This window comes from Lathyrus oleraceus, chromosome 5, assembly GCF_024323335.1.
Source record: "Lathyrus oleraceus cultivar Zhongwan6 chromosome 5, CAAS_Psat_ZW6_1.0, whole genome shotgun sequence".
In the NCBI taxonomy this organism is placed as follows: Eukaryota; Viridiplantae; Streptophyta; class Magnoliopsida; order Fabales; family Fabaceae; genus Lathyrus; species Lathyrus oleraceus.
In genome coordinates, this window is record NC_066583.1 from 45,067,520 (window position 1) to 45,091,793 (window position 24,274).

At 33.2% G+C, this 24,274-nt stretch overlaps 1 protein-coding gene across 1 annotated transcript; it reads left to right on the plus strand.

Annotated features, from left to right (window-relative positions):
• The first annotated feature begins 10,146 nt into the window (after positions 1–10,146).
• On the plus strand, positions 10,147–13,237 carry LOC127082208 (zinc finger protein ENHYDROUS). The gene is made up of 4 exons (XM_051022446.1): positions 10,147–10,509; positions 10,655–11,051; positions 11,126–11,319; positions 12,289–13,237. Exons 1-4 carry the CDS (start codon positions 10,416–10,418, stop codon positions 12,879–12,881), a joined length of 1,278 nt encoding a protein of 425 aa, XP_050878403.1. The 5' UTR covers positions 10,147–10,415; the 3' UTR covers positions 12,882–13,237.
• Positions 13,238–24,274: the final 11,037 nt, after the last annotated feature.

The following is a 24,274-nucleotide window of genomic DNA, read 5'->3' on the forward strand; positions in this document are numbered from 1 at the left end:
TTATCTATTATTGCTTTATTTTCAAAAGAATGTGTGTGAAAGAGAGGGGATTTAGTTTTTTTATTAAGGTGCTCGCTAAGGATTGGGGCCCTTGTGCCTGTATCACTCATTCGGGGATGAGGAATCAGAGCTCCGTGGTTAGGAGTAGAAAATGTGTGTGTGTGTGTGTTAGATTGATTTTACCTTTGAGAAAAAGGTTTTCGAGATGGTGCCCTAAGGCACACAAATTAGGTTTGATGGGTTACGTTGATTTTACTTTTAAACAAGGGTCTACGAAAAGAGTTTATGATTAAATTGCACTTAAGTCTAGGGGCGGAGGTGAATATTCTAGACAACAAGTAAGCATCTTGCATCCAAAATAATCAAAGTGAGGGTAGGAATGCCCCATTATCACTCATTCTCTACCACTTAAGGCTCGTGGTGCACAATACTAATCGTATTTATTAAGTGTTTTAAATTTGATTAAGAAAAAGTCGCTTGACATTGAATCAAGGGTTTGTTTATTTGATTGAGAAATATGGCTTATGCAACATGAATGCAAAGTAACCAACAAGGAAATAAAAGAGTCTCATTGTAAGGTAGCCTAAGAGAAAGCCTTGTGTGTGCAAAAATGTGATGTAAGCTAAACAAAGGATAATGGTCTTACAAACATGTCCCCCTAAGGTAGTGCCATGATGTCATTCTTACAACATGTATGCAAGTTACAGATGAAATCCAAAGCTTATAGAGTATCACAAGGGAAATGAAAAAGGCTCCAAGCAAAGGTCCTGAATGGAATCCTCTAAGTCCAAGTTGATTAAGTACCATGGTTGTTTTTTGGTCTTATAATTTTATCATGTTTTGGTTGATTTTATGATAACAATAATTCAGGACAATAGTAAAGTGTGTATGATGAGTTTGTATAATGATGATGATAATGAGTACTTAAATGTAAATGACATAATAAGTAAATAACAATGAATAATAAGAATGATAACAATAATAACAAAAGGTTAGTAAGAATCAAAGTTAACAAAGTTAAAGTTAGGGTTATGAACAAGTGGATAACCTTTAAGGATTATCTATCTTTAGGTCAATAAATTCAAAATATGACGCATTGAGGGATAACTTATCACTGATGCAAAGTAAGGAAGATGACTAATGGATCAACTTACCCTAGATTTGCAACAATGAAAGTTGTTAAACCTCAAGTCCATCTATCAATAAATTGACAAAATAAAGACTATACAACCCAAAATTGAAAGATTGATTTTAGTTATTTAACAAGTTATATTGAACAAGTTATATGAACAAGGCACAATGTTAACAAATTATATAACAAGGTATAATAGTAATAATTTATTAAAGGGGTTAGGGTATAAACAAAGAAGTATAAGGTGTTAGTGGATTAGTATAAACAAAAGAAATGCAAGTGTATCAGATGAATCCAAATTAACAAAAATAGGACTTCATCCACAAGTCAAATAACCAAGTTATTTAAAATAGGGTCAACCTATCCATACCTCAAAGTACCATGGATGAACACATGATCATCCAATGGTAGGTTTGAAGCATGGAAGGTTTTACCCCCCCCCCCCCCCACCCCACCCCACTTGGCCAAAGGCCCGATTATGATATGGAACGAACCGAAGCGAATAAATAATAAACATAATTAAAATGGAATGCGCGCGGGTTTTAACTAATCAGAACAAGACAACAAATATTTTTTAAATCAAACACGCACAACAATCATCTTCTTCCTCGAGCCAAACTCAGAAATCAAAACTTGGATATACATGTGAAGTTCTTTTCTATGATTGGCTCTGAGTGTGAAGTTCTTTCTTAAAAAATCAGAACAATGAACTTGACCTAATTTAAAAATTAAATTGTGGAAATGGAGTAATCAAAGCTACAATGTTATGGTTAATGATCATAAATGAATTTTGAGTCAAGTGGTAACTTGTTTCAAAGATGGGGTGAGTGAAAACTACCTGATCAGAAGTTGCTCATGGGAGTTTTCTGACGGTTGGGCTTAGGTTAAATAAGGGTTATGGAAGGGTGGTTAAGTGTTTGGGAAGCTTGAGTGATGTGTGGTGAGTGTTTCTGGGTGGTGGTTTGAGGTTGAAAAGCTTTGGAACTGAGAACTCGAAGCTCTGTTAATGGTGCTTTAATGCAAATGTGCAGATGGTGTTTGGTGCCTTTTACATCATGTTTTTTCAATGGACACCTTCACTTGTTTATAAGGAAGGTGTTTGTATGGGTTTGGAGGGAGTTCTTGAAGGTTTGAGCAGAATTAACATGTGAGTGGAAGCATGCTTGGTGTTGACTTTGGGGACACTAAAACGGATAACTTCTATGGCCATTTGAACTGCAGACAAGTTTATCTTGGTCGATAGCATGGTTTTGGAACAACCAAAGGCAATGAGTATCCCTGCTGGAGAATCTGCTTTTTGCCATTTTAGGCAAAAAGTTGAATTTTGCACATGGCATCAGGTTGTTTGTTTGGAGATGTTTTGGCATGCAAGTTGACCTATAATCACACCTCAATATCATTTGCAAGATGTTTGTGTACCATTAGGACTAAGAGGAATGAGTTAGAGGACTTGGTATATTGATTTGCAAATTCTGACTGACGTGCATTTGGCTTGTGCATCATGGCAAGACACCAACTTTGAACCAAGGCCAAATAAAATTGGCTCGTGAATTTTGCATAAATATTGGGCCATTTGTTCTTTGATATAAAGTTGATTGAATACAAAAAGAACTAGGTCAAAATGGTTTTTGGCATGGAAAATGCAATGTGCCAAAGTAGAGGTCATGACATAATTTTAGGGCATGTTATGCATGTTGGACCAGCTTGGCCAATAGGAAAGTTGAACCCCTTCCTCAATGAATTAGGTCTTAGACCTTGAAACAAATTTGGAGAGGAAGTTATTTAGGATATTTTTCTAGAAGTTTAATTTAAAAATATTAAAAAATGAGAGAGTTATGGTCTTTGGAACTTCCTATATGCCATTCTTGCCAAAATGTGACCAACCAACATGACCTAGTTTGGTGATTTTGTGATTTGTTGCTTTCCAAGGCACAATGGTGGATGTTTTGACCTCAAATGATCATATAATTATTATAAATGAAGTTTGGACCTTTGTGGGATGACTTTAGGTCAAACTAGTGAGTGGATCAAGTCATGGAAAGTTGAAAAATCAAGTATGGACCAACTACTTATAACATGGATTGGGAGGATGTTTAAATGGTTGATTTTGATTTAATGGACATGAAATTATGTTGAATGAGTAGTAGGGTGATTAGATGGCCAAAATGATCAAGTTCAATGGTCAAAGAGTCCCCAAATTAGGGTTTCTTGAGCCATAAGTTTCATCAAGAACCATGGTCAGATGAATTAGGGTTTGAGATGTAGGGGCCAAATTGAGGTGTTTAAAGGACATGGGGCATGGAGAAACTTTGGATTTGAGGGGTTCTGAATGGCATGGCCAAGATCCATGGTGAATCAGAACTTGTACAAGCTAAAGGAAGGGTCAAGAGCTAGGGTTTGGTCCCTGGGTGACTAGATGAATCTTGAAGCTTCTTCAAAGGGGACTCACTACCCAAATTGGACTTGGGTAGTGAGTGAGATGTCTTGAGTGATCCTCCAAGCTTTGTGGTATGCTTGAGGATGAGATTAGGGTTAAGATGGCTTGGGCACACCTTAACATGATCAGAGGATCTTAGGCCTTTGTAGATGAATCTCATGCCTTGGGTTTATGGATTATTGTGGTCATTAAGTATATATATTTATGAGATTATATGTATGAGATGTATGCTTATGGTTTAAGGCTAAAAAAGAGTGATATGGGTAAGGCAAATTTGAGGGTATGAAAGTCTCCACAAGGATGGATGAGATATTACCTCTATTCTACAGTTTACCATGTCTTAAGCAAGGGTTTCGAATGATTTTGGGTTGGTGAAAGTAACATTCCTAAGAGTTTGTAGCAATGATAAAAGTTTAGAAAGATTAATGGTTTAAAAGACATATAAATAATAGAGTTCATCAACCTATTTTGTATTTATTCAATTGATCAAGCATGTGAACTTCATTTATAATCAACATAACCATACATCTCTCATCTATATCGCTCATGTCTAAAACGGTATCGTGAGTTTTATCGTATTGTTTAATCGACAATGTCTCAACCTATTAAACAATACAAATAACATTAGTGATCAAATACAAATTGAATATAAAAGTCTACTTCCATGTCTAAATTTGGTCTTTAATAAATGATAAACTTAGGTCAATACTTAAAAGACCTTTCTCAACAATGTTTTAAACCACAAATATTCAATAAAAGCAAAGATTATCATCTACATTGATTATCAAGTTGTTCACATACAAAAGATTAAAAGAAATACATACAAGTTAAGATTAATTACATCTAATCTTGATACAAGAAGGTTTAGCTACCCATAACCATTGTAGCTTTTTCAACAAGTATCAAGAAGAGATTCACAAGCATCAATGTCGAAAAACTCGAAGATTGATGCTTCAAAATCTTGATTCTGAGTTCTTGATGATTTTTTATCTACAAATTTCTCTGGAATAAAGTTGGAGAGCTCTCAAAATATCTAGCCAAAAGTATGTATAGCATGTCCAAAAAGTGAAATCGCGCTAAGCCCCATTAGAGCGCGCTTAGCGTAATCAGAAAAAAAAATTAATCGCCTTCATTCACGCTAAGCACACTCCTAGCATACTCCTAGTGCGAATTTCCTAATTTCCTTATGTCCCACGTTTTATAAGGGCTCTAGAAGCGCGCTTAGCCCGCTTTGAAAAACTTGGAAACTTCAAAATTGAAACTTTGGGTCTTGCTTGGTGCCTTCTTGTTTCTCATGCTTCCAATAGGCTTTGAAGCCTAAACATTTGCACCAAAATGATCAAACAAAATCTATTTATATGATAATTTTAAAAACTACATATTTACACTTAAAACTAAGGTGCTAACAAGAAATTCCATTGAGATTAAGTGAAAAGGGCCACAAAATACTATGAATTATTTACACAAATTGGCCTTTAACAACAACTCATCATCATCTTTTGAGTCTTCATCAGAATATTCTGATTCTTCCTCATCTTGGTAAGACCTTATCTTCTCAGGCTTAGACTTCAAAGAAACAAATTTACCTTACTTCTGAGGTTCATCTTCTTCGAGTTTTATGTCATGGCTTCTTAAAGAACTAACAAGTTCTTCAAGACTAATGTTGTTCAAGTCTCTTGCCAACTTCAAGGAAGTTACCATATGTATCCATTTTTGAGGGAGACTTCTAATGATTTTCTTGACATCATCAATTGCAGAGTATCCTTTGTCCAGAACCTTAAGTCCTGCACCAATCTGAAATCTTGAGAACATAGTCTCAGCGGTTTTATCATCTTCCATTCTGAATGCTTCATACTTCTGGATTAAGGCAAAAACCTTTGTCTCCTTTAGTTGATCATTCCCCTCATGAGTCATCCTCAGATAGTCAAATATAGACTTGGAAGAATCTTTGTTTGTTATCTTCTCATACTCAGTATAAGATATAGCATTTAGTAATATAGTTCTAGCCTTATGATGATTTTTGAAATCCTTCTTTTTTTGATCTGTCATAGCACTTCTTACTATATTGTTTCCTTCAGCATTAACTGAGTAAACCTAGCCATCAACTACAAGATCCCAGAGATAAACATCATATCCAAGAAAGAAACTTTCTATTCTATCTTTCCAGTAATCAAACTTTTCACCATCAAAGACTGGTGGTTTAACACTATAGTGATGTCTCTCATTGTTGTTAATAGTGTTAATAATGGCCATTGTTTCTCACACACAAATTGGATCAGTACTAAACACAATGAAATGTTGATAAATTTTTTATCACAATCAGAATCGGAGCTCTGATGTCAATTGAAGGTGTGAAAAACACAAGAAAGGGGGGTTTGAATTGGGTTTTCAAAAACAAAAGCTTTTTACTAACTCAAAAACACTACACAACAAATGAACAAAGAGAAAAAGATACAAGGATTCTTATCCTGGTTCGCTTGAAACTCAAATCTACTCCAGTCCACCTGCCAAGGTGATTTCTCCTTATACACAAGGACTTAGTCCACTATAACCAAACATATTACATAACAAACACAAAGAACAACTTTCTTTGTCTTCTCAAGGATCTGACTATAACTTAGTCTCCTTAAGGAAAATCACAAAGAAAAAATTTCTTTGTCTTCTCAAGGATCCGACTAAAACCTAGTCTCCTTAAGGAAAATACAAACGAATAGTTTGAATAATATTTTGTGTGTTACTAGTTGCTTTTACACAAGTAAATTTTACACAAATAAAATACGAAATACTTAAAAAAACAGTGTACAAAATTGATAGCTTTTCACGTAGAAACAGACTTGTCAAATATTGTAGTGTGTATCAACTTTTTCTTCAAGTCTCCAAGTCCCACTTATATAGAATAAGAAAAGAGATCGTTGAAGGGAAAAATGGGGATACCAATATAGCGGATGTTCACTGTTGGATTGGTGACAAGAGTGATACATCGTACAGTGCTTTTCCCACAATTCTAGTGACAAGTGTGATGTATAGTACTGTCCTTCGCCCACAAATTAAGGAGTGGAAGAAATATTTGATTTGCACTATGTACTATTTGATCACGTATCCACTTGATGTTACCTTCAAATTCATTGGTTTTTGAGAAACAGTTGATGATGTATGAAAAGAAGAAACACACAGCTGGATTCAAAATCTTCAGTCAGAACCTTGACAGCGTCAGCAATTTGGCTTGTGATCTTCATAATCTTCATAATCTTCATACTCTTCAATCAAAACCTTGATAACCTCAATGTCTGGCTTGAGATCTTCAGAATCTTCAGCTAAGTCAAAAAACTTCAGAAGCTTTCCATTCTTCAGAAGCTTGACAATCAGAGCCACATCCAGAAGCAGAAGCAGAAAGAGCATCGCAACAGCAACATAACATATTTCCGGAACTTCTCAGGAGTGAATCAGTTCAAAAGCAGAAAGAGCATTGCAGCAGCAACCTGGCATCTTTTAGAACTTCTCATGATTAACGCATAAGCAGAATTCGAATCATAATATTCAAAAATTAATTTTGTTGCACGTCATAAACTCAGAATCATAACCGACTGTTAAAGTTACACACTAACAAACCATTAGGGTACCAAATTTTTTCTCACACAAATACAACATTGTTATCATCAAAACTCAAGATATATATTCAATACCAAATCTTGTTCTAACAGTATCCATATTTCTGATTTAAATCCAAGATTGACCATACCAGGTCGATGTTCCAAAAAACTATTCATCACCGTAATAGACCGAAGTTTGTGTAGTCTGGTTTTGGAAATTTGACCACCCGCTCTACACGCTCATCAAACATCTAAGTAGAAACCGATGTTTCGATTCTATTAAAATCAACATTTTAGAGATGTTGGTTGTGGAAATCAGCATTTTAGAGACGTGTGAAGAGGGGATCAACGGAAAAAAGTATGGTAAAGAGTTGGGAATGACGATTACTTGATGGTGATGACTATCACTTGATGGTGATGATGATCACTTGATGCATGTTTCAGTGGTTATTGAATTCCAACATCAGTTAAAGAGTTATGGTTTGAGGAGCCTCCTATTTTGTACCTTTAATCAACATCAATGATGATGGGGAAGCGATCCGAAGTGGTGACCTAGGATAGTCTAATTAACTAGTTAATTACATAAAGAAGTATCCCTCCATGTTATATACTAATTTAATGATTAAGATTTATAAGAACTCTACAAAAGCAACAAAGAAAAACAGTTATCCCATTCTCCCATCATCGCATCAGATCTAAATTCCATCTCACCACTATCAAAAGGTCACACCTCTGACCCGACAACGCTCGTGGCATGGTCTAGCCTGGATACTAGTTGCGGCAACTTCGGTTCAGATACGTTTATCATTTTATTCCATTTGGTGTTAATTTTTGTGATAACTTGATACTCGAAACTGATGTTGAGATTGCTCTGGTTATGCTAAGAGATGATCTGTTTTTTCCATTATAAGATTATTCTTCAAGTTGGATTAGCTATTTCTAGAGATTGTAATGCAATAAATTTTCATTTGGTTATACCGAGATTGTTTTGTTAATTTCTGAGTTGTTAATCCGAAAACTTTCAACTTCGGTTACCAGTCGTTAATTGTGAGATGATTGTCTTTTGTGGCATTATATACTATAGACCTGCATACTTTTTTATGGTTTTTGTTAACCTGTCTTTTAATACTAAGGTGTAGGCGTATAAAAATGTATGTAATCTAAAGTTTCTTCTTAACTCATGATGTAATCAGTCATTTTCAATGTGTTTTGGATCTTGAGGTGACTGAATTCACTTTACATGAGGAAATGATCACCTCTTTTAGTCAAGTCATAAATATGAGTAATACAAAGGGTATTTGAATAGCCAATGATGTTACATAACATATAGTGAGGAATGAGAGGAACACATCATTAATTCCGACATCGAAAGATAAGTGACACTCTTTTCCCAATTAATATTCATGTGCATTATCTATCTAATATCAAATTTATTTAGCTTCCATAAAATTATTTCTCAAGCATTATAATTGTGATGTATTTGGTTAATTATTGAGTCAAACTTGAATAAAAGATATGATAGAGATAAAATGACAAATTTTGTTTGTAACAAAACTACCGTCTGCTGTGATTTCAGGACATGAGATAAATGTGGTTGTATAAATCAGCAACATACTCAATAACACGGAGTCATGTGTTGTGATGGATACCCTTCAAGCTAACTAACTGATTCAACTACCGGGGCCAACTTGTCGTTATAGATGTTGGATTAACATATCCACCCCTATAGAGTTATAACAACATGAATCTCGGTTGAGTCTTGTCGTGCCTAATGGCATCCACGAAGATGCTTAATCTTAGTTTCATCATTGCACTGCAAATTTACATCAATCCAAGGTTTTTTGCAACTTGCAATAACAAAGGGAAGACTCATGTTTAAGTTTTTGCTCAATGACGAAAGAAGAAGTTGTAAATTTAATAGTAATGATCCATGGAAAAATGAAGATTGTAATCAAGCTGTGGATGAAGTGCTTAAACAATATAGTGAAATTGATATCTATAGTCTTTATACTTCTGGTTGTTTTGCAGCTACAATAGGTTCAAATGATCAATCAATGCAAAATTCAACCAAACGTTCGTCTAAAATGATGAGAACATTGTTGAAAAAATTCAATAAAAATTATGTTGATATTATTGAAAACAAATGCAGCCATTGGCAAGTGAAACATTTAAGATATGTTGATAGTAAAAAAGGAATCATAAATTATGTTTATAAAATGAAGGAAGAAAGCATATAAAGTACATGCGGCGAACTTATGATCATTTTGTGGGTTGCCTAAAATTATTGTACTTGCTGACTTCGCAGCCACAACAACTGCAGATACTAAAGCTAGTTTGTTCAATTTCCATTGCCCTTGGTCCACATTATTGATAAGTGATGATTTATGGTTGAAACATAAATTGGTGGATGAAATATGAGTTGCTACAAGGAAAAAGTTGAACCATCATTGAATTATATCGATGATGCTTTCTTTAGTTTGGCTTTATGGGTGATTATTTTATCATTTATGTGATTTCGCATAAAAGAATATCTTATTGAATTAGTGATGATGTGATTTTGAAGATACGGTCTTATCAAGAGACATTTGCACGATGAATAATACAAACAGGAGACAACAATCGAGAAACCTCGGATTACCAATAATGGTGGTCACTGGTCCATTATAACATACCTCCTGTCGAATAAGATGACTGGGACCTCACATAACTACCTTCAGAGAGATTTCTCTAAATAATTCTTTAGCAAAATAAAGATATAATTTATAAAAAAGAAAAATGTAAGAATAATTCCAAATTAATATCACAAAGATCACACTTAGACATTAGAATGGAGTTTTACACCCTAGCAATTAATCTGTTAGAAAATAACACTCTGTATAGTTTGAGTGGAGTAAATCCAAACTGATAAAACCTTCTCTCTCCCTTTCCTAACTCAACCATGGTTAACTAACACCACTTTATCCTAGTCGCTATTCCTCCAATATACACATCATATCATACTCATTAAAAACAAGAGAAAAAAAAAAGAAATAATTACGCTCTTTCTCTTTCTTGTTACAAATTTTTCCGCCGCCTCGTCGTGTACACACCACCACCGCCGAAAACTTTTACCGCCGATTCACCATCCCGCCGGAAACACTCCCTACACAACCACTACATCCATTAACTCACCAAAACAAAATCATTTATTTTCAATAAAACCAAAACTTTCATGTGTTCATAATAATAGCTTCATTGAATTGATTCAGCTTATACGATGGAAGAATCTCAGAAAAATCCCCCACCAATGCCACCACTTTCCACCACATCGCCACCGCCAAAAAAGAAGCGAAACCTCCCTGGAATGCCAGGTGTATATAAAAAAAATCCATAATCATAATCATCAGTTAAATTAAATATATATTATTATATATCCTCAGTTACTTTAATTTAATTATTATTATTCTTCTTTCAAGTATTAATTTATGTCGTTGTGGTGTTTGTTTCCGTTTTCAGATCCAGATGCTGAAGTAATCGCTTTATCTCCGAACACTTTATTAGCTACGAATCGTTTCGTTTGCGAGATCTGCAACAAAGGATTCCAACGGGAACAGAATCTGCAACTTCACCGGCGAGGTCATAACATGCCGTGGAAGCTTCGGCAGCGAGGAAGCAACGAAAATCGCAAGAAAGTGTATATTTGTCCGGAACCTTCCTGTGTTCATCACAATCCGTCAAGAGCGTTAGGTGACCTCACCGGCGTGAAAAAGCACTTTAGTAGAAAGCACGGTGAGAAGAAGTGGAAATGTGAACGTTGTTCGAAAAATTACGCTGTGAAATGTGATTGGAAAGCGCATATGAAGAGTTGTGGAAGTAGAGAGTATAAATGTGATTGCGGCACTTTGTTTTCTAGGTTAATTTCTCTAATTTCTCTAATTATTTATTAATTTATTTGTTAATGTTATTGATAAATATTGTTGATTATAGGAGAGATAGTTTCATTACGCACAGAGCATTCTGTGATGTAGTGGCGGATGAGAGTGGAAAAGGAGGTAGCAATGTTGTTGATGCGGTGGTTTCTTCTCCGGCGACGGCTCCAGTGACTCCGTCTACGATATCTGCTGTGACTCCGTCTACGATATCTGCGGTGTCTCCTACTTTGTCGTCTATTCAGAGCTCAGGTAGAATTTACTAATTAATTTCCTATTTGAGTTTTGTACTTTTGTTTCGTAGAAAATCAAAGTGTGTATTCTTTTGGAAAATTTGCACATTCACATTCAATTTGCATGCTTTTAAATAGTAAATAAATAACATTTTTTCTTGTCCTCAAAATGGGATCGATTTGACAAATTTGTGAAATGAAAATATAAATTATTGGAGATCTTTAATTAGGTTTTTTTAATTAAAAAGTGTTGTCATGTAAGTAAGTACCTACACTAATCAATCATTCTACCACAAGTTGACAAAACAAAAAGACCATTATATTACCATTTGACTAATGTAACAAAAAGACTTCATTACAAAGTATATAAATTCAAGGACTCGGGTATAATTTTCTCTAATTTAGGGATCTATTTAGAAGTTTCTATTAAACCAACTTTATAATCGTAGTAATTAGTATATGGATGGACTTGTCCACAAATCCTATCTTTCAGAAACCGAAATTATAAAGTTAAATGTTTCTAATAGTATTTATTTATTATATTATTAAATTAGACATCATTATCAAACTTGTGTGAGATTTTTATAATTGTTACTACTTCCTCTAAAAAAAATTTGACCGGCATTAATTAATTTTAAGGGAAAAATTGGTACTGAATTTCATAAATGTGACGGAATAAATTATGATAAGAGTACTTCAATGGCTTTGAACTACTAGTAGTAATTAAGATGGCATGATTTAAACTTGACAGATGTGTGTTTTTAGTTTGTCTCTTAGCATGCATTTATTTTGTTTTTCTCTGCCGTTGAGCAGTAATCCAACCCACATTATGGACCCTCTAATCTATGGTCTATTCGTCTCCCACAATACAGTAGGACAGTGTGAAGAAATAAATATTTCTATAATGAATTGAACTCACATGTGCCTTAAACACACGGTTTATCATTTTGCTTCTCTTATTAATAATTTTTTCTTCTATTGTAATCAGATATTGCAGAAAACACAGCAAGGCTGTCACCAACACCATCTTCAAATGCTATCACTTCCACTTCTACAAGCTGTTATTCTTCATTCAGTACTCTCATGTCAAGTTTGACTCACTCAAATTGCTCCGCAGCTTTCTCTGTCACTGAACCCACCACCCTCTCACTTTTCACACCACTCTATCTCTCCAACAGCAACAACAACCATGATTACCCTATTTCCCACTATACCACTGTATCTCCACAACCAGCATTATCGGCCACTGCATTGCTCCATAAAGCTGCTCAAGTGGGTTCATCTTCGTCTAATGCATCCTTACTTCGTGCTTTAGGCTTGAAAGAAAACACTGTCAGTAGTATTAACAGTACCACAAAAGTACAATGGAAGAATGAGCATGATCATGTAAAGCAAGAGAATGAGCCTGAGGCAGATTACCTTGGGCTTGGACTTCCCTATGGGAATGAAATGATAGGCTCAACCGGTCAGCCCATGACCCGTGATCTTCTTGGTTTAAGCATGGGATTGGGTAGAGGGGATGATCTTTCTGCGCTGCTCACATCTTTTGGAGGGAACTTTGATTCATCCACAAAGAGATGAGCAACTTTAAAAAAATGGTTGGAACCGAGTAAAGGCTTTCGCAATTTTGATCGGTACAAAATAAGTGTTCCGACACTAAATGTGATCGTTATAGCATAATTAACATAAAAATGATTAATAGCTATATCGGTATCGACCATAATTTATTGCGGTTGTTTTTGCGATAGTGGATATTTTTAGACAATTGAGTAGTGGCCCCACCTAGGAGTTTTTTGTTTTGTTTTGTTTTCGTGACTGGTAAATTAGCCAACTCATGTTCTATTTCTTTGGCATAACTTGAGTTGGCTCTAGATATATAAATGATTCGATTGTAGAAACTACTTTTTGAATATTTATATGTATATACGTCTTTTTAATTTGATGTATTTTCTATAGATGTAATAATAGCGCTCCAATCTCAATCGTCAAATTATTGACATGGCTTCTTATTCCTCTGGGATGTTTTTATTCCTTGCGTATATCTTTTAGACACGACAGGACATTTTCAGATATAGGTGTTCGGTAGAATCAAATATGAGCAACTAGTTACACGTTGATTTTGGTTCGATCCAATCAATTTTAGCTTTTTAAAAAAATACAATTCAATAATGTGTTGATTCAATTTGAATCATACGAGTCTTGTAAGAAAATAGTTTTTTCTTGTTGAAAGAGAATTTTCATTGAATTTCAAAAGTGTTGAAAGAAATTAATTTTATGTTGTTGAAAGAATTTTCATAATTTACACGCAGAAGATAATATGAAAGAATATGATCATCCAAGAGCTTAGAATGGTGTTGTCTCTTACATAAAAGCTATTGAAGTTGATATTGATAATGAGGATAAAAAGCTAAAACTTGTACGACTCCTTTTATTTTCTATGAGCATATCAAATCTACTTTGATACATGTCAATGAAACTTTGACCTTTATAGTATTAGTAATAAGAGGTGGGCCTTTGTATGAAGAATGTAAAATCAATTTTCAAATATTGGAAATATTCATAAATGAGATATGAATCAACCACTTATAAATTGTTCCCTTTAAATTATAAAATATTGTAAATTGTTTTATATTCTTTAAATCTTAAATTTAACTCAAATTTTAAAAATTTATAAAAAATAAATTGTAGATGTTAGGATTCGAACGCATGATAGACGTCACTTTTCACCACGGTTGAAAGTTCCAACCGTGGTGAAAGTGGCTTAAAAATAAATAATAAATAAAATTGTAGATGCTAGGATTCGAACGCATGACCAAACGTCACTTTTCACCACGGTTGTTACCTATAACCGTTGTGAAATGTCTTTTAGTAAATACAAAAAAACGTTCAATTTTTTATCACGAATAACAGGAAGGTTGTTGTAAAAATGGATGTTACGAAAGGTTTATTTTGTAGTAGTGAGTGGTGCAAAGGAAGAGGAAAGTTGACAAGGAGAAGAGAGTCGCCATTGATAAAGAGGTGGGGAAACTATCTTACACCTCTAGTTCATCATGGAAACCAAATACCCCACCTGAATGGTCTATGTAGTTCTAATGCGGAAAGCTAACAATAGATGATGCATGTGTGTAGACTTCACCAATTTGAACACTGATTATCCTAAAGACCCATACTCGCTGCCAGACATTAATCGCCTCATTGATGGGTAGTTAAGCTGCATTGTTCGAGCATGCAACACAAAATTACAATAACACTCACACAATAACAAATAAGATATTTCATGATGAAAAATTCACCTTAAATATTTAAAAACCGAGGAGATATATCCTAGGAGTGTCATGTTCTAGTTTAAAATTATATATATATATATATATATATATATATATATATATAATATATATATATATATATATATATATATATATATATATATATATATATATATATATATATATATATATATATATAACGTATTCCCTCAATTTCTTAAAAAACCTAGGGAGAATAATTATAAGGGAGCTTGCTTCGAGTACCAGTTACTGCATTTTATGTTTTTTTCAATGGTTTAATTTTTTTTTAGTTGACACCTTTCCAGCTTCCCTATTTTTCTTTGTTAATCTTCTTTTTTTTTCTTTTTTTTAGTATTAACCTCGGTTACCTGGTCCACCTGTGAAGTGATATATTTTGCATTAATATCTTCAAATTAATTTTTTCAAAATCCCTTTTTAATTTTTAATTTTATAGAAAATCGAGGTGATAGATATTTTGTTCTAATTATAGGAGTTTAGCGACATATCACTTTTATCACAAGAAGATTTAGATGATATACAATCACGTTAGACTAATGTCTTCTTATCTTGTTATGAATCTCAACAACAATAGTTTTTCTTGATTGTTATAAGCTTTATATATATATATATATATATATATATATATATATATATATATATATATATATATATATATATATATATATATATATATATATATATAGATATATATATATATATATATAGATATATATATATATATATAGATAGATAGATAGATAGATAGATAGATAGATAGAGAGAGAGAGAGAGAGAGAGAGAGAGATGTAATTTTTGTATTCTATGTTGATGAGAACAATGTAAATTTATACATTTGATTTTGAACACAATGTAAATCTTGTATTATGTGTTGATGAGAACAATGTAAATTTGTACATTTGATTTTGAAAACAATATAAATCTTATATTTTGTGTTGATGAGAACAATGTAAATTCGTACATTTAAAATGATCTGATTCTGGTTCTGTCAATATTATGTTTTTGTGTAAAAAAATGATACATGCCCGTCAAAATGAGTTTTAAAACAAATTATTTATGACAATAGATAAGATTTAACCCCTTAGTTATTAACTAAAATCGACGTACCAACGTAACTTATTACCTCAAATTTAAAATAAAACTGAGAGGTAAAGTGGCGTGCGCTTCGTAGTTTTGAAAATAAAAATATATTGTTGCTAGAGATTGAACCAATGACCTTTTCGACTATAACCTCAATTTTTTCATAACCGATGGGTAAAGTGGTAAGTTTTCATGTCTCCCTTTGTTGGCTGGTTGAGTAACCGAGGTAATATCAATTTCTTGTCTGAGGTGAGATGTGTTATTTGTAGTAGTGTCATTAATACAAATATTACATTTTATGTCAAAGTTTTCACCTCACTCAACAAAAAATATGAGGTAAAATTCCATGACGCGCTATGTTATTTTTTTTCAAGAAATTATCATATATTTCGTCGACTTAAGAATAACACAAATGTAAACTAATCTAGGGTACATGCTTTGAGTCCTAGCAATTACAACTTTTGTTTTGTTTCTTTAAAAATGACGCATTTCTTATTATTTAAGATTTTATTTTATTATTAAATATTATATTCCCTCGATTTCTCAAATAACCGAGGAGTAGGATACCCATATTTTACTATAAAAGGATTCATTTACTAAGTTTTACCCTAAACCTAACGTACAAGTTCAACTGATCCATACTCTTAAACATCATTTTGTCAGATGAATTACGAGACATGAATTTTTTTTGTGTTCTCTATTGTGGTTCTTCTTACAACAACCTTTAGCAAATCACTTTTCTATTTTTGCAGTCTATCTCACGTAATGATATTGTTGTTGATCTTGTTGTTCACGTCAATGTTTAATGTAATTACTTTCCAATGTTGTTAATCAAAGAGAACTTTCTATAATATATATTTATTTCTTCGTTTGACAACATTGATAAATTTATTCTTAATCATATTTCAACACACAAAGAAATTAGTGAATAGTAAAAAATTGAAAAATGAAACAATGCATGTTACTTCAATTTTTCTCCACTCATCATTTTTTTTGCCAATAGAAGTCATCTATTACCTCAGATCTTTTAGACACCGGGGTTAAATGTACCAAATTTATTGTAATTTTTATTTAAAAAGAAAAACTTTTTACCTCGAGCTTAAGTCATAACCAAAGGGAAAAATAAGCGTGTTTATTGAATTTCCTCGCAATCCTTAAACAAATCTTTGTCATCTATTTAATGAGTATCAATGTTCAAGATATTGTCATTAATGACCCACGTGAAATCTAAAAGATATATATTCAGAAGGCTCTTGCCACATTATAAAAGCATTATGAATATCAAAAATTGGTCATGAAAGCATTTGCCTTGAAACCATTGAAACCTATTTATTTTATATCAGAAATATTGAAACATTGTTCTCTATGATGGATTGCAAGAGCAGAAAAATATTTGGGTTGAAGGTTTATGTTCTTAAATAATCATATAACTGAATAATTATTTTATTTATCTAATATTTTTTTGTTTTATATCAGAAGCAAATTTATGAAATATCCAACATTCGATCTTCCCCAAGATTCAACGAAATGAGGATCCGCCATTTGATCTTCACCAAGAACCAAGATTTGATCTTCACATATAGTGATGATGATGAATTGGATTCATAATTTGTTATATATTTATATCTTAATATTCGCATAAACAATGTAATATTCTGTATAAATAATGTAATTCATAAACAATTTAATTTAATATTTAGTGTAAATTATGTAATTTGTATTTAAAAAATTATTATTATTTTCCCCCTCGGTTTTGGTAATAAACCGAGAGGTATGTGCCACTAGTTTTGAAAATATAAAAATGTTGTTATTGGGGATTGAACAAATGATCATTTCAACTATCCATTTCAACAAATGACCATTTCAACTAGTGTTGAAAATATATAAATGTTTTTTGTAGTAGTGAGTAGACTAAGATTGTCACATAATAAAATAGAAGGAAAATAACAAATGTTTAACTCGTACAATAAAGACTCAAGCCACAATATCTCAAAAGTTGTATGAGGTAATGTCATATACTATACTTCAACATTTGATCATGTAACATGAAGCTACTTTTGGAACTTAAAGATACCAAATTAGTACCAAAATATATACATGAGCTAATGCCATAAATATGTTGATCTATGATAGTTAGGATCACTAGTCCAATCACAATTACTATAGGCTCTTAAAGAATAAATAAACTGCGAATAGAAGTACCACTCAAATGCCTTAAAATTTGCTTGACCACACTCAAATGATTATCAAGGGGTCTGGCCATGAATTAGAAAACTTTATTAACACAATATGCAATATCATGACAAGTTATAGTTATATATTGTAAGGCTCTAACAGTAAATCTGTAACTAAAAAGGATCATGCATCATGTTAGTACCATGTTTGCTAAGTTTGTAGTGGCTGGACATGGGTGTATTTACCCATTTATGTCAATCACATTGAATCTAGAAAGAAAATATATGTTATACTTGGTTTGAGTCAGGAGTAAAGAACCATCAAGCTTATATTTTACCTCAATACCTTATAAGTACTCAGGTTTACCCAATTTCTTCAAAGAAAAATTATCATGAAGTTTTGTGATCAAGTAATTATTCAAAACAAAAAAGATTAAGTGATTAGAACAACATCAACATATACAAGTGCATAAAGAGTATTATCTTGATGTTTGTAAATGAAAAGTGAGTGATCACATTTACTAGAAGAAAATCCATACTGAAAGATAGCTCGATGAAGCTTCTCATACACCACTCTTAGAGTCATCTTAATACAATATAAAACCTTATTGAATTTACAAACAAGATATGTATTTTCGTTTTCAAAACCTAGAGGTTGTTGCATATATACTTCTTCTTGAAGAACTTCATTGGAAAAAAAGTATTGTTAACATCAACTTGTTGAATTTCTCACTTGTAATTGAGAACCACAACTAAATAATATGAATTTTAGTTGGTTTTACAACAAGTGAGAATGTTTCATTAACATCAAATTGCTATTGTTGATGGAATATTTTTGCAACAAGTCTAGCCTTATATTTGTTGATATTCCCGCCATGATTTTTATTTAATCCTAAATACCCATTTACAACCAATATATTTTCTATGTGAAAGAAGAGTGGCGAGAACTCGTGTATTATTTTGAAGTAAAGCCTTATATTATTGTTGCATATCCTCATACTATTTTGCTTAAGCTAGAACCTGCAAAGTAGTGCTAGGTTCTATATGGGCTAGAAAAGCTTTGGGCTAAGATTTTCCAGTTTTAGCTCGTGTGAGCATATCATGATCATTGAACAATAAAGTTATTTTGGATTGTTTATTGTGAAGAGAGAGACATGGACTCTTAAGCACTTTGTATGATAAAAGAAGACAAAATGGAAGTAGTGTCATGGATGAAAGGTGACTCAAAATTAGAGTTGATGTTGAGTAAAGCAAGACTAGATGTATTGTCAGCAGTGTTGGAACAAGATTTGTTCATGCCCTAAAAAGGTTTTGATGATAATAAATTATTTAAAGAACAATAGGTTTACTAATGGTTGCTCAAGTGTGTAGGATCAAAATACATTAACTTTGATATAAATCAAGTTAATCACTTAGAAGAATCATTAAAGAGAAGTAAAGTTGTTCTGAATCTGTAGGATCAGAACCAAGTAATATGACTCTGAAGAGTCAACTCTAGTCTTTTAAATGATGGAACTAAGCTTACTTGAAATTCAAATATCAACAAGGTTCTAAAGACTGGAAGTCGTTTGAAGCAAGCATACTCTGTCATAAGGAATGACTCTACAACTTCTGAACAAGCTTCATCAATAGTTCTGAAGGTTCCACTTCAAAGGAATATTGTCTATATTAAGTCAAAAAAATTGAAATTGTTCATCCATACTAGTTTTGATCAAGACTCTGATAAAAGGAAAACTCAGAACCTGTGAACCCAAGACTATGAAGTCTCATCCCAACCAGGTTCTAAAGACATACTTTAACTTATGATCATGCTTTAACTAAATCTATAAAAAGCCCATGATTCAAGAATTTAAGTATAAAGATAACAAATGACTTAGATCAAGCTTTAACAAACGACTACAAGAAGTCTCTAGTCAGGAGTTATCTAAAGAAGATCACGTGACAACTGTACACTACTTTATGTAAAATCAAGAAAACGTTATGTTGTCAGGATCTTATCTTTCCAACTGTTTTGAACCCTATTATGCTCTTCCACGTCTTTATGCTAACTGAGTTTATAGTTCACTTTATGTACTCTAGCTAAAGACCTCCAATGACTACTTGTATCATGGGTAGTTTCAATCTTCAACGTATCTATTTTCAGCATCTATATAAGAAGAAGATTGAAAACATTTATACACATATTCTGATAGAGAATGTATGTGGGTTGAAGAATACGTGACTGTGCTCACAAAGTTGTGATACCAATTCACAAAATGGGTTGAGAGAGAGACTATTTTATATAGAAAACACAGGTGAAAGAAACAAACAAAAAATGAAAAATATAACTAGAATGGTTAAGTGTGTGAGAGTGGAGTGAATATGACCACGAAGCTCAATAGAACAGAAAGGCATAACAAAGAAGAAAATTATGCATGAAGAGGAGAAGATTGAAAACTTAATTCTTTAAGATTTGAGAGCAATTAACTTATATTTTGCTCAAGAGTATAAAACCTTTGTGTGTATGCTTAACTAAGAAGAACTCATATAAACACAAGGTTAATACCAGTCTCTTTTGTTAAGAGAATCTGAAGACTCTAGCCATTATGCTCATAGTAAGTCTCTTTCTGTTAGATTCAAAAAAGAAGTATTTTGTTGGGTGATTGAGAAAAGAAGTCTTGAACTGAGGGTTTAAGCATTGAAGTCTCATGCTTGAGGCAAGAGCAAGAAGTATCTTTCTAGATAGATTGAGCATTTAAGTCTCATGCTTGAATTCAGAGCAAGAAGTCTCTTTCAGGGTTTGATTGATCATGAAGTCTATTTTCGTAGGATTAAACAGGAAGTCCTGAACAGGTTGTTCAGGAAATGAAGTATCTTGCTTGAGGGCTTGAGCAAAAGTCTTTTTCTAGTTTGATTGAGAAAATTGTAATCTAATTAATTATAGTGAAAATCTCTCGTGTTGCAAGTGGACTGGAATAATCTCGGTTTGAGAGGAACCAATATATATTGTGTGTCACTATATTTACTTCTGCATTTATATTCCATTGTACAACAAACTCTGAAGTCAGACCCTGATCGGATTCAGACTCTTACTTGGATTAGAATTTGAGCTTGACATCTCAGGTTCTGAACATGTTTAAGAAAAAGAAGTAAATTTCTCCATACATAATTCAACCCCCTTCTTGTGTATATTTTTCTCACCTTTAAGAAGAGCCTAATTGTGCAATATATGTAATACCTAATTGGGCATAGGATGGTTCACATGATTTCTTAGTGGGTGGTGACTTATTTTGTTGTTCAGTAGGTTAATAGGACCTAGATACACCACAATTGACATTATACATGGATACGAGATCTGTATCAACATTAGAACCAAACATATGACCTGTATTATCTAAATGAGATGGATGTATTGGCTAAACCTTAGGAACAATTAACGCAATTATGTACTGAGTTGTACAAGATAGGTAAAACTAATGACATAATTGAACAAGTATTGATAGATGTAGCAGGTGAGTGAAACAAAATAGAGAAAGGAAACCTATTTTTATTAAACAACACATCATTTGAAATGAATATTCTACCTTCACTATTAAGACACTTATATCCCTTGTGTGAGGAGAGATTCATAAGAAAACACATATAGAACTACGAGAAGCTTATTTTGATTATAAGATCTTAAAGGAGGAAAGCATGCACACCTAAACACTTTAATCAATTTATAATCAGGTAAATATTTGTGTGATGCATGAAAAGGTTAAAAAAATTATATTAATTATGTAGGTAACCTATTATTGAGATATGTTGAGGTTGTAAAGCTATGATCATGAAATTTAATTGGAAGGGAAGCATAAGTTAGTAAGGTTAACCCCATCTCAATAATTGGTCTATTTTTTTTCGCTCTACTATGTCATTTGGATGAGATAGACGAGGACATGTTAGTCTATAATCAATTCCATGCTCATTTAAGTACTTTGTAAAAATTCTAAATTGTCTCCCAAAATCAAATTGAATAGATTTAATTTTAACATTAAATTATGTATTAACATAAGTTTGAAAGAGTTTAAAGGTAAATAAAGCATGAAATTTTTGTTTTATAAAATGGATATATGCGTATTTAATAAATACACCAATAAAGGCTATATAGTAAGAGTATTCACAAATAGAAGGAGTAGGGGAAATACCCTAAAAATCAGTATGTATTACTTCAAAAGGAGATGAATTCATAGTTTGCGATAAAGGTACATACAACCTATGTGATTTATCTAAACAACAAGATCTAAAAAAATAAAAGAAACTTTTATTGCTCAATGAGAATTATTAGATGTAATGTGATGAGATGCCCCTAAGTATGTAAGCCATGCATGTGAATCTAGATATTGTGGCACATGCAAATCTTCTTGATAAGCTAAAAGTGCAGTAGCTTGGTCGAATATGGATGATTGATTCTTTTGAATTACATTCACACTTCTCTGATTTGCAGAGGATCTATATTGTATCTTTGGATATGCTAGCCCAAAAGGTTCATCATATCTAAACTAACAATCAATCACAACCTGATTATACTTGTAACACCCTTCTAAAATACCCCCAAATATTTAATTAAAATAATAAATATCTCAATCAGAGTAAATATGCAATTAAGGGTGTCACACAATATTTCACACCATTCAACAATATAACTGTCATGCTCTTTTGTTAATTCAAAACATAAGCATTTTTGCATAAAACGCAGCGGATATAAATCTCATCAATCATGTAAAACATGTAACATGTTGCATGTAAAATTATTCAATAAGGTAAAACATCTCATCCCGGTGTTACATCTATCAGAGCACGACCCACTAAGGAGACTACACTAGACTCCAAGCACTAGCTTCTACTCAATCACTGCTCGTTACCTGAAAAATAGTTGTAAGGGTGAGTTTCTCAATCGATATAATAAGCATTATAAATTAACATGTAATGCCAAGTAATTTCACACATTCATCACCCTAATCAGATCATACATTCAACAGCGGCAACATCAACTAAAATCATACTCAACTCAACCACAAAACACACGTATAATATTGGAATACATCCATTCATATTATACGCCATACAATACAATGCAATGAGACTCCATGCATGCGGTACCGACTATTCGTGAACATATAGTTCAACTTCACCGACCAAATCCAGGTACGGCTACCAAGCTCACTAGTCCCACTCATTTGAGACCTAGTGACTCACATCACTAATTCCTCACCATGGGAATTAGCTACCACCCCAAGGGCCATGCTATGCACGCTAAATCACCTAGCATGCAAACATCAACAACAATTCACACTAACTCATCACTAATTCCTCACCATGGGAATTAGCTACCACCATAAAGGCCACAACATGCATGCTAATCACCTAGCAATGCTACATCATCAACAACAATTCAAGAATAGATATATGCTCACACTCTAAGCCATAAAACACTCTATTCACAAATGCACACATAACTGATACATTCACAGCATCATGCATACCATCACACATCATCAGTATTTTATCACATAAGCATATCATATCATGCCAAATAACAACCACAGTATTAGCACACTCTACTAATACCTATACTACTCACAACAACGGGGAATGTTCCCTAATATATCATACATCAGCTAAATCACATTACTCGGCTGAACAGCTAAAACTGCACAACAACAGCTCAGGAAAATCACAAGTCTGCCCATACGCGTACTGCCTAGTCCCATACGCGTATGGCCCATTCCTCAGCCAAATCCCATACGCGTAACACCATCTCATACGCGTATGCTACGCGTACCACTTCCCCATACGCGTACCAACAGAGACCAAACTACGTTCAAAACATCATCTTCCTCATCCATACGCGTATTGCCTAGTGCCATACGCGTACCATGCCATCTCATACGCGTATTGCCTAGTGCCATACGCGTATGACCAGAAACCAGACTTCCAGGCCTGCTATGGCTTTCTCTGCTACGAGATCTATCCAATTCAACCTTCCACAGTCCAATTTTTCACAATAATCGTTCATATCATCTAACACGAATCATAACCTATTCGATCTCACAATTTCTAACACTATTGCATCTAATTCTTACGAATTTCCTTCAATTTTAATCCAGATTCGTTCATCCCAAAAGTTCACAATTTTCAGCATAATTATTCCAATCAGAGGTAAATCAATGGTTTATCACTACCCATGACATATTATCCCATAATACCCATTAATCGACGATAAACCCCCTTTACCTGAGTTAATCCGGCAAATCTCTGAGCTTCAAGCTTTTCCTTCCTTCAACCCTTGTTCTCTGGCTTTCTTTGCCCTTTTCCACTTTTCTGCCTCTTTTCCCTTTTCACGTGAAAATAACTCTTTTTACCAAATGGAACCTTTTTACTGATTTCTACTTTTATT